The 16387-nt window shown below is 43.2% G+C and overlaps 1 protein-coding gene across 1 annotated transcript in view; it reads right to left on the bottom strand.

Moving 5' to 3' along the window:
• Positions 1-16387, bottom strand: part of TRPM8 (transient receptor potential cation channel subfamily M member 8) — a 122854-nt gene that overhangs the window by 35933 nt on the left and 70534 nt on the right. The window contains exons 15-17 of the mRNA XM_019554547.1: positions 12271-12383; positions 11404-11620; positions 1991-2082 (exon numbers count right to left, since the gene is read on the bottom strand). Coding sequence (XP_019410092.1) covers positions 1991-2082; positions 11404-11620; positions 12271-12383 — 422 coding nt within the window. The remainder of the gene's footprint in view (positions 1-1990; positions 2083-11403; positions 11621-12270; positions 12384-16387) is intronic.

Consider the following 16387-nt stretch of genomic DNA (forward strand, 5'->3'; position numbering starts at 1 on the left):
CTTCCTTCAGTCAGAGTTTGATCAGGCCACAATTCAGTTCACACACCAGAAGTCACTACCAATCAACAATAATTAACAATCACTATCTAGCAGAGCCAAATTCACAACCCCTGAGTAGTAAAATCTGTTATGCCCTGTTACCAATCCCAGCCATGCAATTAAAGGTAAAACTTTACTGGATATCTGGAAAATTAAGGAAGTCAAAATGGATGAAGCAACAGCATAGACTACAATCAGACAAGGACTGTTGAAATTGAGCATAGATTTTGCAAAACAAAATCCCAAACCATAAATGTAACATACAATGGAACCTCACTCTGAGCCATATAAGCTTTCTAGCAAGTTTAGAGTTTTGCAAAAGCAAAGGAAAATTTGTTCAGGTATACAGGAAACCCTTGCTATTCACAAATCCCCTTTTCACGTATTTGAATATTTGTGGTGCACTGCACCAATGGGGTGGGTTGCAGCAAGCGCCACCACAGCTCTGTCTGGCACTGCACCGAGCTCCTGCCTCTGAGCAAGCAGGCACAAAGCATTGTGTGGGGCAGGGAAGGGCAGAGCTGGGGCGAGTGGAGCAGAGAGCAGAGCTGGGCAGGCGGAGGGGGAGAAAGGCATCAGCGGCGGTGGCATCTTCTCCCCTGGAAGCAGCCACAGTTGGTCCCCAGACATTACAGGGGAGCCCCGCACTTCCAGCTTCTCATGGGAGCTGTGGGGTCTGATGGGGGGCCCCGTTAATATTCACGAATTTCAGCATTTGCAGGGATCTCCAGAATGGATCCCCCACAAATGGCAAGGGTCTCCTGTATGTTCCTTTTTTAATCCAATTAGCAGTTTGAATTTATAGAAGAGACAAGTCCTAAACTATCAGAAGCCAGGGGCAACAATCTTCCTCACTAAAACCTTAGAAGACCTCAGTCCATTAGCATAAGACTTCTGTTCTGCTTAATTAAATTGTGTATATCCTCAGGATTACCTCCACTGCTATTACCACTGGTCTTATTGTGGTCTCAGTATGAAATATGTTTCCACTAAGCATGTTAAAGTATGCATCAAGCCAAAATGATCTCAGGGTAAATCCAATGATGTCAAATCTAAGGCAGTGGTAAGACTCAGAGCAGAGTTTGGCTCACTTTTGGGTTCTGTAAGTCTCATGGACCTCATGATGGTCAGCTGGAAGATTCTTGAACCCAAAACACATTATACAGAGAGTTCAGCCTCAGGATAAGAACTCCAGATCTCTAGCAAAGCCTGGAACTGGAGCTGGAACAACCCAACCAGTGCTTGAAGGCAACACATTAGGGAAGGCCAAAGTAACTGAGCCTTTTCAAAATGATTCTTTTTTTTTAAATTAGGGGTTAAAATAAGTGTTGATGAATCAGGTCTAAACATGGGAGCCATGCAAAAAGTTTGAAGAGAAATCTAAACCATCCTTAGCCACTCCCATGTCAATCTGAGAAACCAGCTGTTCCAAAAAGATAGTCACAACCCACCCCTTTTTCCATTAAGGATTTGACAAGTGTGCACAGTGCTTTGTGAGAAATTTTCAAGGTTAACAGGGTTCAATTGGTTCAAAATGCTGGCAAGCCACACACACATTTCTGACAGATATATCCCCTGCAATAGTGTGCTGCTGGCCTGTAAGAGGCCCAAGTTCTAGGAAACAAACTTCTTTTACCAGAGAACTGGATTTACTGAACTTTGAGAGTCCAACAACTATGAAATCAAACTGCTTTGCATTGCATCATTGCCCATCAAGAGAAAAGTTTGTCAACACAAATCCTCCTCAGGCTGCAAGTCTTTCTGCTAACCAGTCTTTGTACCTTGAAGCCAAAAATCCATGACCTTCTTTTCCATTATAAAATAACAGGAGTTCATCAGCAAGTTCAGCTGAGGTTGCACCCGTTCTTTCCAAATCCATTAACAAGCTGTGCTAGCGTGCCTGGAATGGAGGCAAATCCAGAAAACAAGCTGTTAAATAGATACTACTCACCTGAACACCATTCCTGCAATGAAGTAAAAAATGCCAAGTGTATCCATGAAATTCCATAGGTCTAAGAAATATTTACTCCCATTCATGTACCACTAGAAAGAAAAAAGAACGAAAATCATTATACAACAAAGTAACAGCTCTAACTACTGACATTATGGGCCTGATCCCACCACCTTCACTTATATTGAATGATCTATTTGGCAAAATTTTCAAGGTTTCCCTTGGAACTACTTGTGTAGAAAGACACTACTTGCAGAGGGCAAAAGTGGAATAATTTGTTCCTTTGCTCCCGTCTTGTATTTCTGGTCCGATTACCTTGCCAGTACTGCTACTGGCCACACCATTGATCTGATCCCCGATATTTTCTCTAAAGATAAAATTCTGAATATTGCATTCATATGTGTTGGGAAGCATTACCACCCCATGCTTTATTGCTAACCTCTACCAGGGTTAAATCAAGTCAAGATTTTACTAGTCCTAAAGGCTCATTTGAAAATAAGCTCATTTGTCTTAAAGATTAATTGAGTCTTAAAGACTCATTTTGTTCCTGCATTCTGAGTTAGCATTGGAACCAATTGACCATGCTGTGTGCCCCTAGCTTTAGTAGGATTTCACAGAGGAGTAATTGCTCACCAGTAGGGGCTAAGAGTTTCTTAAAGCAAAACTCTAAATCGATCCTGCAGTCTAATGCCTGTACATGGGTTAGCCTGAACAAATTAGTTGAGTCCCTCAGTTAATGATAAAAGATACTACACACAGTGACCTCATGCACAGGTCCTCAGTAGGAGTGAACAAGGAAACTTTGAACCTTGAACTCTGCACTTCTACTGCTTGAATTATGAGACTATAACCAGAGCAACTTCAGCCTTCCTATGGGAGACAATGCCAGTAGATAAGACCATAGAGTTACACTGTAGTAAGATGGATTGCATATGCATTATGCACACTACTCTAGCTGGACATTAGTTTAGATACTTGTACAACATAGGCAGCATTTATCAGACAGCTAAAAGGAAGTTCTGCTTTAGCGAGTTAGAAGTGACCACCACCATCACTTATTTGGTGAAAACTTTCCTCGTGTTTCTCCTTCTGTAAAACAATGGTAGCAAAAAATTCTCACCTTATGGGGTATTGTAAAGATTAGCCATTAGAAGTACAGTACTATGCAACAGCTTATGACGTGTTTCATGGACCGCGCACAATATATTGACAGCTATTATAGAAACACTGGTATAAGGTAGGGTGTTCTTTGCCTGTGGCCTCTCCTTTCTTATTCTTATTTGAAATCCAAACCCTTCAAACTGTGCCTACAGAAACTGTTAACTGACTAGCAAAGATTTTGGACCATATTTTTAAAAAATCTTTCCAAATAATCACTTGGATCTTTAGTTATACATATATTCAATTAAGTATGCATTTAAAATACAACTTAAAATTTAAACTACCATCCACTTCTAAATGTAAAGAGCATGGTTGAATTACCCTCACCCACAAAAGAAAATTGTTCAAAGACTGGAATTCTAAGTGGAAAGAAACATGTTTCTATATCCAGTTCAGAAGTGTGCGATAGAACAGAAATATCATGGGATCAATTGGCAAAAATCTCTTCTCATTCTCAGTGAAACAGCTTGAGATCTCAGCATCACTTAGTCTCATTCAAAATCTTAGCTCCAGTTCAGCTTTTAACCAGAAACGTTAAAACCAACATAAATCCAATCAACCCCTTCAGTAATCCTATTTATCATTTCCTTATTAATGTTTACAGAATTATTAAATGATTTCAAGAATCAAAGTGATATCTGGTAGAAACCATTTTATTGTATATACAATCGTTGTAAAGTATGTTCATGTAATTAAAGATTTAAACCTTTACACTTATAACCAATACGTTAAGGACCAAGATTCTTACTTTTGGTAAACATATTTAGTTGTATTTAAGAAGTGAAATGGTGGCACCTAGTGGCTAGCTAAGTTAATTTCTACATTGTCTTTCCCTTAGGCATCCCACAAGGTATGTCCAAATCTAAATAAGTATGTACTACAAATAGGCTTAGTTTCAATTTTGATCCAAATGTCAACAGTTCAAATGCTTCTGAATCAATGACCGTCTCTCGGGTTGCTGAGACATTCAAGAAGAATATAAAATGGCAATTCAATTAACACTGCATTTGTTGGCAAACAAAATGGACTAGTCATCATTTCACCATTCTACAAAATAATACATTGGAGTAAACTACTTGGCTAACTAGCCCAAATGAAATCATGTGGCAGATGAGAATCCTGGTTAACAATGCACAGTGGTTATGAAAGTCTTCAGGTTAGAATCTAATCCACTGTACAGTGGACAAAATCAAGAGCTTTCGAAGTATTCTTTACATTCTTTTAATGCACAGGCTCAGCCCATACTCAGCTATGGACAGAATGTAGTGGAGATAGCAGGAAGAAGAGCATGCCAGTTAAACAGGACACAGGGGTTATCCTGTATGTGGTGCTTTTCCAAATGAAATGCCTTGCTTCTTGTAAAATGGAGATGACCATGAATTATCGAAGTTTCACATATTTTGGTACCATTGAAGCAATGTTGTAGCCATGATGGTTCAGGAATTACATGACTGGCAAGGATTGTTGTGGGTGACATCTTTTATTGGACTAGCTGCATGGTTGGGAGAGACTTAGACAAGCTTTCAAATGCAATGCATCACCCACAGCAATCCTTGCCTCTCCCACATTTACATTTTATTTGAACAACTCAAAATTTTGCATCCCTTAATGAGACAAGCAAAGTACTGTACTAACAGCTCAGTTATGATGTTACATCTTTTATAGAATAAGGAGCCTTAAGATTAAATTATTCTGAGGTGAAGAAAAGAGAAATAATGGGGGAATAAGAAAGAGGACTGGTGCCTGTCCTTAGTTATACTAGTTTAAGTCAGAGAGAGGCCATTAGCCATGTGAGCCATTTCTTATGAGACCTTATGAAACTTTGATTCAGTTAGTCTATAAGGCACAACTCTATCCTGCCTTCTAGTTTAAGTCAAGAATAACTTCACTGATTTAATGTCCACCCACCTTAGTGACTAGAAATAAACAAATATAAAGCTAGATACCCATAGATTCCATAGGGCTACATGGGATTTACACCACTGTGAGAATATAGAATTTAAAGCTTTAAATTAGGGCAATTTTTATGTACTGTATCCAATAAAACCATTACCATTCCTTTTTATACGTTTTCTCAAATACCTGTATTAACGTTGCTTCAGCTCTCACTGATTTCAGAAAGATGCCAAGCAAAGTTAAATCTCCCTTTCACCTTTCCTGAAATCCAACCTTCAAACACTCACACTTGCTCCAGGACTCTGTGACATGTAATAGTCTGGCAACAGTATGAACAATTTAATGTTAGCAAACTGAAGCTGACAGCATTATCTGAAAAGGCATATATTAAGGCTGTGCGAAACAGCAGCATTCTGCTTTGACTTCGGTTTCGACATTTTAATGGAACAGTGTTTCATTTAGGGTTTTGTTTAGTTTCAAAAGCACTGATTTGTTTCATTTAATCTAAATGGGTTCACTATTTTGATGCTGTTTCGACGTTTTACCCATAGGCTATAATAGGGAAACACAAAACAGCCTATAACTTTGGTATTTCTTGCCTGATTCAGATGAAACTTGCAAAGATGGTAGCCCATTCTGAGAGCATGAAGCCTACTGGGTTTCAAGGAGAGAGTGCAGAGGTTTCTAGGAAACTGCACCTCAAGCTGTTGACAAGCAAGAGCCGGGAGTAGAAGCAGCATCCTGTGATCCAGCAGGCAAATTGGGGGCCCGCACCCCCTGGGAGGAGTCTTGCAGAGCCCCTGCGGCCCTTCCTATCTGCCTGGGGGATGACAGAAGGCTGGTGCTTCTGGCTGGGGCCAGCAGCAGCACCAATCTTCCCAGCACGGGCTGCACCCAGTGCCAGTCCCAGCCTGCTGCAGGAGGCTCCTGTCATCCAACAGGCAGCGCACTGGGGAACTGAGCCCAGTGGGGGGAAGCAGAGCAGGGCACTGGGCTGCACGCCGCCTCCCACCACCAGGCTCAGGTCCCAGGGTCTCACAGCCCCATGGAGCTCAGCCCGGTGGCAGGAGGCAGAGCGCAACCCTGGCTCTACCTGCCTCTTGCCACCAGGCTGAGCTCCATGGGGCTGGCGGAGCCAATCCCAGTGCAGCCCCGCGGTGGGAGGCAGGCAGAGCCGGCACTGTGCTTGGTAAGTTCCCAGTTCCCTTAACCCAGTGGCAGGAGGCAGGGAGAGCCAGAGCTGTGCTCCCTGCTGGGCTTAGCCACATGGGGCTGCGGAGCTACTCAGAACTTTTAAAACATTTTGACTAGCCTCGTTTCATTTCAAGGGTGTTTGGAAGTCCTTTGTTTCATTTTGATTTCACTGTTTCAAGCTTGAAATGAGTCGAAACAGCATCAAAATGAAACAGCCAGCAAAGCTTTGCACAGCCTTAGTGTATATGAAACCAACAGTTTACCTAGCGCCAACAATGAGCTCATGCAACCACCCTTCCCTGACCTTTCTGAGATGTCTTGGCCTCTGTTGTCCTTTTTTAAACTACACAGATTTAACAACTGCCACTCAATGTCAGGCTAAATTTTGTCCTCAGCTGAAATGTTCATTTTTAGTTAGTGAAAAAACCTGCTCTCACTAACTTGAAATTATTGTGCTCTCTCAAAAAGAATTTAGCCCATTTAGTAAAATAGAGACTGACAGGGGATATGATCACTCTTTACCAGTAAATTCACGGGATCAATATTACATAAGGAGAAGAGCTCTCCCAGCTGAAAAGGAGCAGCAGCACAAGATCAAATATCCATAAACTGGCTACATATAAATTTTGGTCGGAAATTAGAAGATTTTTAAAGTTCAGAGGAGTGAAGTTCTGAAGTCTTCAAAGCAATGTGGTGGGAGCAAACAACACGATTCCTTTTAAGACTGAACTGGATAAGTTTATGGAAGGGATGGTAAGATAGGACAGGGAGTTCTTCATTAACAACTAGTGTGTGTGATGTGGCATTATATGGGCACAGACAGAAGTGACAATTTTTGCCCAATCTGGCCACAGAAAGCAATAGGGTTCAGATAAAGTTTGTGTGTGCCTGCTTGCCAGACTGAGCTGTTTTCAGAATGGGAGGGGGGAAAAGGAATAGAGGGAGTTTGGTTTAGGGCTTTTTCAGCCCCTGCTGGAGGGTGGAGTGGATATATTGGAGCTCCACCTCCCGCAAGGGGGGTGGTGCTCCATTTCACCCACTCCACCCTCCATTGCCAGCCGGGGAACCCCTAGAACGAGCTCCCTCTGCTCTCTTTCCCCCCTCCCATTCTGAAAACAGCACTGGCGGATAAGGAGCAGGAGCCATCACTAGAAGAAATGGGCTGCAGGTTTGCAGCCAGATTCCCCTCCCCTCTCAAACACACGGTAAACTCCTGTTGCATTTGGAGTATCATTGCAACTCAGAATACTTCCTGCAAAATGTTCCCTTACAGCAGGGAGCTGCACTTCTGTCTGCACCACGTGTTTGCGGCCCCTCCAGGTTGAAGTATAGAAATAGCACTTGTAATGTAGAAGGCATCTTGTAATCCCATGCCTCAAGGCTTTTTCTGCTGGTGGCCAGTTGAAGTCCAGAAGGATTTCCTCCCCGCTCCCTGCCCCCATGAATGCTACTGGTATCTTACTTTAGTTTAGTTTAGGGTTTTTTTGTTTATTTCTTTTTTTCCTTTTGCCTTCCTTTCAGGCATTAGGACATTGATAACAGCTAAATTGTTGGGAGAAGGAGCGGGGCCTGTACTGTGCAAATATTTCTGCCAGTACTTAGAAAACTGAGGGTTTTTTCCTAGAGGTCCGTTCTGCTCGGGGCCATACCAGTTACCAAATATGGGGCCAGGAAGGGTTTTTTCCTGTAAATAACAATGGCATGGTCTGCATGGGGACTGGAAAGGGGAAGGGGAAGTTATCTTCCTTTGAGGTTCAAGGCATGGTCCTTTCCCTAGGATCTTCTGCATATATATTAACCAATTGTTTTCCATTCATGCAGTGGGTGAAGACTGGCAGAGCCCCATTGAGTTAACCACTGCCTGTGAGCACAAGGAACTGGATGCGATTGCCCAAGAAATTCCTTCCAGAAGATAAACTTGAACCAATGAGTCTGAATCCAGAGAAAATGTCCATCAGCCAATCCAGCGAAAACGGCAAAATGTGCATCAGCGCTGAAAAAAAAATGGTGGTGGTAAGCTTTTGAACTAAAACACATCAAAGGTGTTTTAATTCAAAGCACACCACCACCATTTTCTCAGTGCTGACGCACATTTTGCTGTTTACACAAATGTATGCGACCGGGCACACCAGCTAGCATGTGCAGCAGACTTGATTAATCGAGTCTGCTCTAATGCTCTGGAATTCCGGCATGCCAGAGCAGACAAATGTATGCGTATAAACGTCCCAGATTCCAATACTTGCAAGGTTTGGGAGTACTCAAATGCAAGATTAAAGTTTTGTTCCAGTATAGCAAGAGAGGCTAGCTCTTAGCTTAGATCAATTTCTATCCAGTGTATCCAATAGAAACATTACCATACTTTTTTATACGTTTCCTAAATACCTGCATTAACATTGCTTGAGCTCATACTGATTTTAGTGAGATGCCAAGCAATGTTAATCTCCCTTTCATCTCAAGTGAAATAAGACCTTCAAACATGCCCAATTCCTCCAAAACTCTATGAAGTATACTAGTCATGCAGGGCACAAACCACATGCATCTTTGAAGTTTGACTGCCAAGCTTCTATACAGTCCAACTCAAAGTGAAACCAAGTACTGGAATTTGTGAAGGAGCCTTAGGGAATTAGCACTTCACTACCTTTGACTCCCTGGCTGGGACTTTCAAACATTTATTTTGCAGCCAAGCCACACAGCTCAGCAGCTCTCTGCCAGATATCAGCCTGCCTTCAAGTATCAAATAAATTATCTACCACTTTAACTTGTTGGCTGACAATCTTTACTCACATGTATAATAGCGCATATACACATATCCTCCATTAACAGCATTGGGAATTGGGCTAGATATTAGGGCTGTGTTAAACAGCACCATCCCGCTTCGTCTTCCGTTTTGACGGAACAGTGTTTCATTTCAAGTTTCTTTTTGTTTCGAAAGCACTGTTCCATTTCATTTCGTTGAAACTGTTTCACTGTTTCAGTACTGTTCTGACATTTTGCCCATAGGCAATTCCACACCCAGGGCCAGGAAGATCGGTGCTGCCTCTGTTCCCAGCCGGCAGCACCACTCCTTTCATCCGGCAAGCAAATCAGGGGCCTGCACCCCAGGAGGAGTCTGACACAGCCCTGACAGCCCTTCCAGGGGTGCGGGCAAGCCCCCAATCTACCTGCCAGATGACAGGAGGCTGGCACTGCAAGCTGGGGCCAGCAGCAGCACTGATCTTCCTGGCACTGGGTGCGGGCTGTGCCCAGCACCGGTCCCAGGCAGCAGCAGCAGACTCCTGTCATCCAGCAGGCAGATCAGGACCCCACACCCCTGGTAGGAGTCTGGCAGAGCACCGCAGCCCTCCTGAGGGTGTGGCCAGGCCCCTGATCTGCCTGCCGGATGACAGGAGGCTGCTGCTGCCACCTGGGACCGACTCAGAAGCCAAGTAAGCCTGGCTTCAAAACTTTTGGAACGTTTTGCGTGCCCTTGTTTCATTTTGAAGCTGTTTTGAAGGCTTTTTTTTCATTTCAGTTTCACTTCAAGCTTGAAACACATCAAAACAGCTTCAAAAGGAAACATCAGATGAAATTTCACACATCCCTACTAGATATGATTACGGGCATGCAGGGTAACACACTTAGTTCCAAAGTGATTTTGACTACACAGAGAACTAGTGAGAGAATTATTGGAATTAATTCCCTATATGCCTGGCCTACAAAATGAACGTTTTCAAGGTAACAAAGGCCTTCATAAAGCCTTCCCTTTTCTACCCACAAAATAAGACTCTTATATGAGGCATCACCATTTATTAATTTTTTTCCCCTAAGAATACCCGAAGACAAAATAGTAGGATTATAATAGCAGTAAAACATTCTGGAGTGTTTTATGCTTGTCCTACAAGCCCTTGTGTATAGGATGGCTGAAAGGCACTTGTCCTGTGGCCCTGTGTCTTACAAGATACTAAAGCCAGCCCTGAACTAATAAACCCTCTCTTCCAATACCTCTGATCTCTTTACCAGTCAAGCTGCATTCTGAATTCCCCATCATCTTAAAACATTATTACTAGAAGTATTCTCCCCTGACAAGAAAAAGCAATCTTTATAGATAAGCTAAAAATAACACTACAAAACAGAAATTAGGAAGTCTCACTAGGTTTAGTTCTTCATTCAGAAAGCATTCTATCTTTACTCATCTAAATCCCAGACCTCCCCTCAAAATCTCAGTTCTCTTGCTCATTAAATGACAAAAAAATATCAGTGATAGCTGAACAGGTCATCAGAGGAGCCTACAACATTTATAGCCATCGACCATTAAAAAATAGTCAATGTGCTAAAGATTGCTCTGACAATTTGAACCTAATGGCATGGGATAATTTATACAGCCCAGAATCGAGTATACTTTCTACTCGGCACACATGAATAGATACCAACAATGTGTATGGGAGTTACTTACCCAAGGTGAGGATGCAGGCAGCCAATTTCACAGGTAGATCGCAGGGATGGCTGCCATTTTTACAGGCTGATTACAGCAGCCCCTCCCCCCCACCCATGCCTCTGATTGGCCTAAGGACTCTGGGTAGTCCCACCCCTCCCCACAAATTGGCAGGTTATTAAATGTGGGCTTAATCAGGGCAATTAAAATATCATTTTGGGCCACACCCAATCTAAGCATTCTATTAAACTCTGCACACACAACTCAGGGTGGATGGCAGGGCAACCGTGGCCCCTTTCCTGCCATCCACTCCAAGGCATGTGTGCACCCACCACCAGCAATGAGCTGAGCCAGGGCTCCATGGACCCAAGTGAAGCTGCTTGCAGCCTCCCCACCACCTGCTGTAAGCAGCCCCTCTTCCCCTACTTTCCCAGGCTCCAAGACTGCAGGGCTTCCCACCCTTTTCTCTGCTTGCTTCTTTTTCCCAGAAAGCCCACTAAAATCTCAGAGCCCATAGCTTTTCACAGAAAACACCTGATTTTGTATTTTCTGCAAAAAAATGCATAATCACAATTTCAGTACGTCCCTACACATACGCCAACCATAAGCCACTTCACTTGGGTTAGCTAAAGGCCTTTTTTGCAGAACATTTTGCACATAACTTCAAGGAGACCTCATCGTGTTTTGGCATCTAAGGGGAAAAAGCTTCTGCCTGGAAATAAATAGTATTTGGTTTGCAAGCATTGCCTACTTGTCTCACTTCATCACAAAGCAGGATGAAGACCAGAACATAAAGTAGCTCCTCCAGCACGGTGGGTTCCTTCTGGAAGTCCATAAGCAGGACATAAGCAAAAAGCAGCAGGAACATGATGTAGAAAATGACAGTCCAGGAGAAAACCACAAATGGGGAAGTGAAGAATGATAAATAATACAAGATGAGCTTCTTACTCTTCTCCATAGGCTTTTTCCTAGACAATTGAAGAAAGATTTATTAAAACAAGCAGACATTTCTAAAAACTCAAGTGTGAAATAATTTAAGTATATGAAATAATTTATGTGAAAAGCATGTGAAATTGGTGATTAAGTGCAGCCAAGTAGGTGTGGTCTGAGTTACATCCATTAAAACTGATCTGACTTCACATACATTTGCAGGGTGGCCAACTATGACCCTGAAGGACTGTGATTAGGCACAACTGTATCTATGGCATTATCTTACTCTACCAACAGGCATCTTATTAGCACTCTCAGCTAATCAAGAGCTGATGTGATCACTTGCCAATTAAAATTGTTACCAAGACCATGATACTATTTGCAGATAGGTTACTGGGTGGAAACAATATTTGTTGGCTATTGACAATTTAAATCTTTTCTATTCTTATTAGGGTGTTCACATCAACATCAGTTACAGAAAGACTGAGACATGAATAATGATTTTGTGAGTAAGACATTCAACAGGGGCCCTGGTTTTCTTGAGTCCAGTTTCTAGATCTGTCACACCCTTTGCACAGCCTTTGGCAAATCATACTATAATGACATGAACCCTATATAAGCCCCTACATAGAAAGATTATATCATTTTTTCCCTTCACTTCTTTGCTAAAGAGTGTTCTGTTCTTTACCTGAAGGAGATGAACCCACAGCCAATTAAAGGGAAAAGGAAGAGACACAATATAATCTTCCAGTTCTTGGTGTCTCTTGAGATCTCTCCATACCACTGCTTGGAAAGGAAATTCTATAGCAAAGAGAAGAAAGGCCTCACTGAAGCTGATTAGAACATACACAGGTAAAGTAAAGAACATGTAATAACAAATTATTTTGGAATACATCAAGGCATTGAATTTCTAGTGCCTAAGAAGTGTTGAGATCAGCAGAAATATTGAACTACTAAGGTCAAATAAAAGAAAAGCTACTGTACAGACCCAAAGCTCCATCTTGATCCACCTTCCACCAGCTCCTAGAAACATTTTTTAATGGGACAAGTGACAACGATCTCAAGAGCTTGAAAGGGAGGTGGAGCAGTTGCATTCATCTGAAGGAGACTCAAGTTAGGATTCCACCACAGTTCTTTATCTTCTTTTGTTTCTACACCACACATGACTATTTTGTTATACATACTTGTGCTCACTATTGTATCTTGCAAGATCTTTCATTGTACTTGTGCCTTCAAACAGCAGGTGTTGAAGCAGGTGTTGCATAACCTGAGGCTCTGTGCCAGTCACAGGTGGTTGAACAAATAGCATGAACCCACTTCTTCGTTAGTTCCTTGGAACATCTGACTCTGGTGCACAGGCAGGTGAGACATGGTTTGTCAGCCCCTGGTGGTATGGACTCAGCTGCTGGGATGTACATTTTTTCACTATCAGGTATTTCCTTTAGCCTCTTGCTCAACAAATGTCTCCTTGGGTATGGCAGAGAGGTTGGGTCCTGGTGAGGACGCTCCTGCGTGACTTCAGATGTTTGTGTGCTGCAGGATGGGTGTACAGCAGGTGTCTCATCTCTTCAGTTTGTCTTGATCATTCTGTCCTAGTGGCCACTGCTCTTCTGGTGTCGGGCAAAATGATGCCAGCCAGCAGGTACACACTGTTTAGGTGGGTAGGCTTTAGACATCCTGTGATATATCAGCAGCTATCATTCAGGATGGGGTCAAGGTGTTTAGCATGTACAGATGTCTCACATACAGGCCATGCACACTCGGCAGAGAAGCTGAGAGCCAGAGCAATAGTTTGGATGGCTGAGCGGCTAGCTCCGCATTTCAAGTCGGTGAGCTTATATAAATGGTGTTATGAGTACTCACCTTTGCTTTTGTCTTCATGATATGTTCTTTGTATGAGAGGGTTTGATTGAGGGTGGCTCCAAGGTAAACTGGATTTGGGCAGTGGGCTAGTAACACTGAGCTGGTGGTTGGCTTCATGGTTTTTCAGATGGAAGGCATATACTTGTGTTTTTGCTGGGTTGGCACATAATTGGTTTTCAGTGTAGTATGAGATTAGGCAAATTAGCACTTTGCTGAGGGATTTTTTGACATGGTCAAAGCTAGTGTTTTGGGCCATTATGCACAAGTGATCTACACAGATGAAACATTTTGTTTCCAGTTCAATTGGTTGGTCATTCGAATAGATATTATACAACAGTGGTGCAAGCACACTTTCATGGGGGAGGCTATCAATCTGTTACCACCATCTGCTTCGCTTCCCATCCAGTTTGACAAAAAAAAAGTTGTTTTAAAGCAGGGTTCATATCATCTCTGTAAGGTGTAGATCTTTTGTTGTTTCCAGGGTTTTGTGGAGGAGTCACCAGTGGTTAACTGTATTGTAAGCAACTGTTAGGTTGATGAACACAGCTCCAGTAATTAGGCTTCTTTCAAAACTATCATCAGTATGTTGAGTAGATTGAGTAGCTGGCTCACTGTTGGTTTTCCAGGGCAAAAGCTGGCCTGTTAAGGGATTAGGTGTTTATCCATGTATGGGGTAAGCCAGTTTAGTACCAGTTGTTTGTACAATGTAGCATAGCAGAGAGATAGGTCTGAAGCGCTTTAGGTCAGAAGGATCTTTGCAGGCTTTAGAAGCACCTGAGCATGTCACCGTATCTTCGGAATTTTTTAACTAGCTGTGCATGAGTTGTAGGCAGAGGGGCCATTCTCAAGTCTGGGGTCTGAATTGCTTGACTTTCCCAGTAAGTATGTCAAGGCCGGCTGCTTTCCCGTGTGTTAATACCAGCATTCAACTCCATCATTTGAGAAGGGGCTTGTAAAACCCTGGTCTTTGGGATGCTTGTACCTTTCCAATCTGAGTGGTTTTTTGTTTATTTGGGGGCTTTTGCCATTGAGAAGTATCTGGTCAGCAATTTGGTTAGTGGTGACATTCTAATGTTGCTGTGCCTGTCATGGGTCATCAGTTTACATAGAATCATAGAATCAGAAGATCATGAAGTCTGGTCCCCTGCCATGGGCAGGAAGTTATTGGGGTCAGATGAGCTCAACAAGGTGCCTGTCCAGACTCATCTTGAACACCTCCAAGGGGGGTGACTGCACCACCTCTGCTGTGAGTATGTTCCAGATTCTGATGGCCCTTACAGAGAAAAAGTTTTCCTTATGTCCAACCTGAATTTACCCTCTATTACTTTATGCTCATTGGTCTTCATCCTCCCTTGAGGTGCCCTCCTGAATAGTTGCTCTCCTAGTTCTTGATGCTCCCCCCAACGTACTTGTAGACAGTTATCAAGTCACCTCTCAGCCTTCTCTTACTCAGACTGAGTAGATCCCGCTCCTGGAGTCTCTCCTCATAGAGCCTGCCCTCCATGCCCTTAACCATATGGGTGGCCCTTTGTACCCTCTCAAACTTATCCACTTCCTTCTTGAAGTGCAGTGCCCAAAACTGGACACAGTACTCCAGCCGAGGCCTCACTAATGCTGAATACAGAAGGAGGAGTAGTTCCCTGGATCTACTGGCCGCACATCAGCTGATGAACACCAGAGTTTTATTTGCTCTTCTGGCAGCCTCATCACACTGTTGGCTCACATTCATCTTCCAGTTGATTGCGACCCCCAGGTCTCATTCAGATGCTATGCCAGCCAGTGGGCCACCACTCACTGTATAGTTGTGGTGAGAGTTCTTCCTACCCAGGTGAAGGACCTTGCACTTCTTCCTGTTAAACCTCATCTGATTTTGTTCCACCCATAAACCCATAAATAAGGTCATCCTAGATCTTTCCCCTCATCCAAGTCATTAATGACTAAATTGAATAGCATGAATCCAAGCACTGAACCCTGGGGACACCACTGGAGACAGCCCTCCAGGATGAGGCCATCCCGTTGATCACCACTCTCTGGGAGTGGCCATTAAGACAGTCCTCCACCCACCTCACTGGAGACTGGTCCAGCCCAGTACTCTCCAGTTTCTTAGAGAGAATCCTGTGGAAGGCAGAGTTAAAGGCTTCACTGAAGTCAACCTCGTGTCCCTCATCCAGATGGTTAGTTACCTGGTCGTAGAAGGACACAAGGCTCACCAGGCATGATCTACCCTTGACAAAGCCACGCTGGTTGTTTTTAGCACCCCATCCATTACCAGCTTGTAGCTGACAGCCTCTTTAACCAACTTTTCACAGATTTTACCCAGGAACGAGGTCTGTAGTTTGTGGGGTCATCCCTCTTCCCTTTCTTAAAGGTAAGCATCACATTGGCCTTCTTCCAGTCATCCAGAACCACTCCTGAGTTCCAGGACTCTTTAAACAGCTTGGCCAGCGGTGCTGCCATAAGTTCAGCTAGTTCTTTCAGGACTCTTGGGTGCAGGTTGTCCGGCCCAGCAGACTTAAAAATGTCCAAGCATTTTAAAAGATCCTTCACCTGTTCTGGGCTGATTTCCTGTAGGTTGTTGCCTTCCCCCTATTCCCTCAGACTCTGGTCAGGTGAGCAGCCCCGGCTGGATTTTAGGAATACCAATGCAAAGTATGTATTTAAGAGTTCTGCCTTTTCACAGGTATCAAGTGTGGGCTGCCCCTGAGTATTTAGTAGGGGTCCTATATTGGAGCCCAATTTTTTCCTTCTCCCTATGTATCTGTAGAGGGACTTCTTATCTTTTAGATTGATTGCCAGTTTGATCTCCATGCCTGCCTTAGTTTTGTGTGTCTCGCTATCTTCAGGCCCTGGCAATACAGGTGTATTCCTCCTTGGTTGTTGAGCCATTCCTCCATTGTATATATACACACACTTTTTTTTTCTTTTTAATAGCTCCCTAATAT

This window comes from Crocodylus porosus, unplaced genomic scaffold (genome assembly GCF_001723895.1).
Source record: "Crocodylus porosus isolate Cpor-Errol unplaced genomic scaffold, CroPor_comp1, whole genome shotgun sequence".
Classification (NCBI taxonomy): Eukaryota; Metazoa; Chordata; order Crocodylia; family Crocodylidae; genus Crocodylus; species Crocodylus porosus.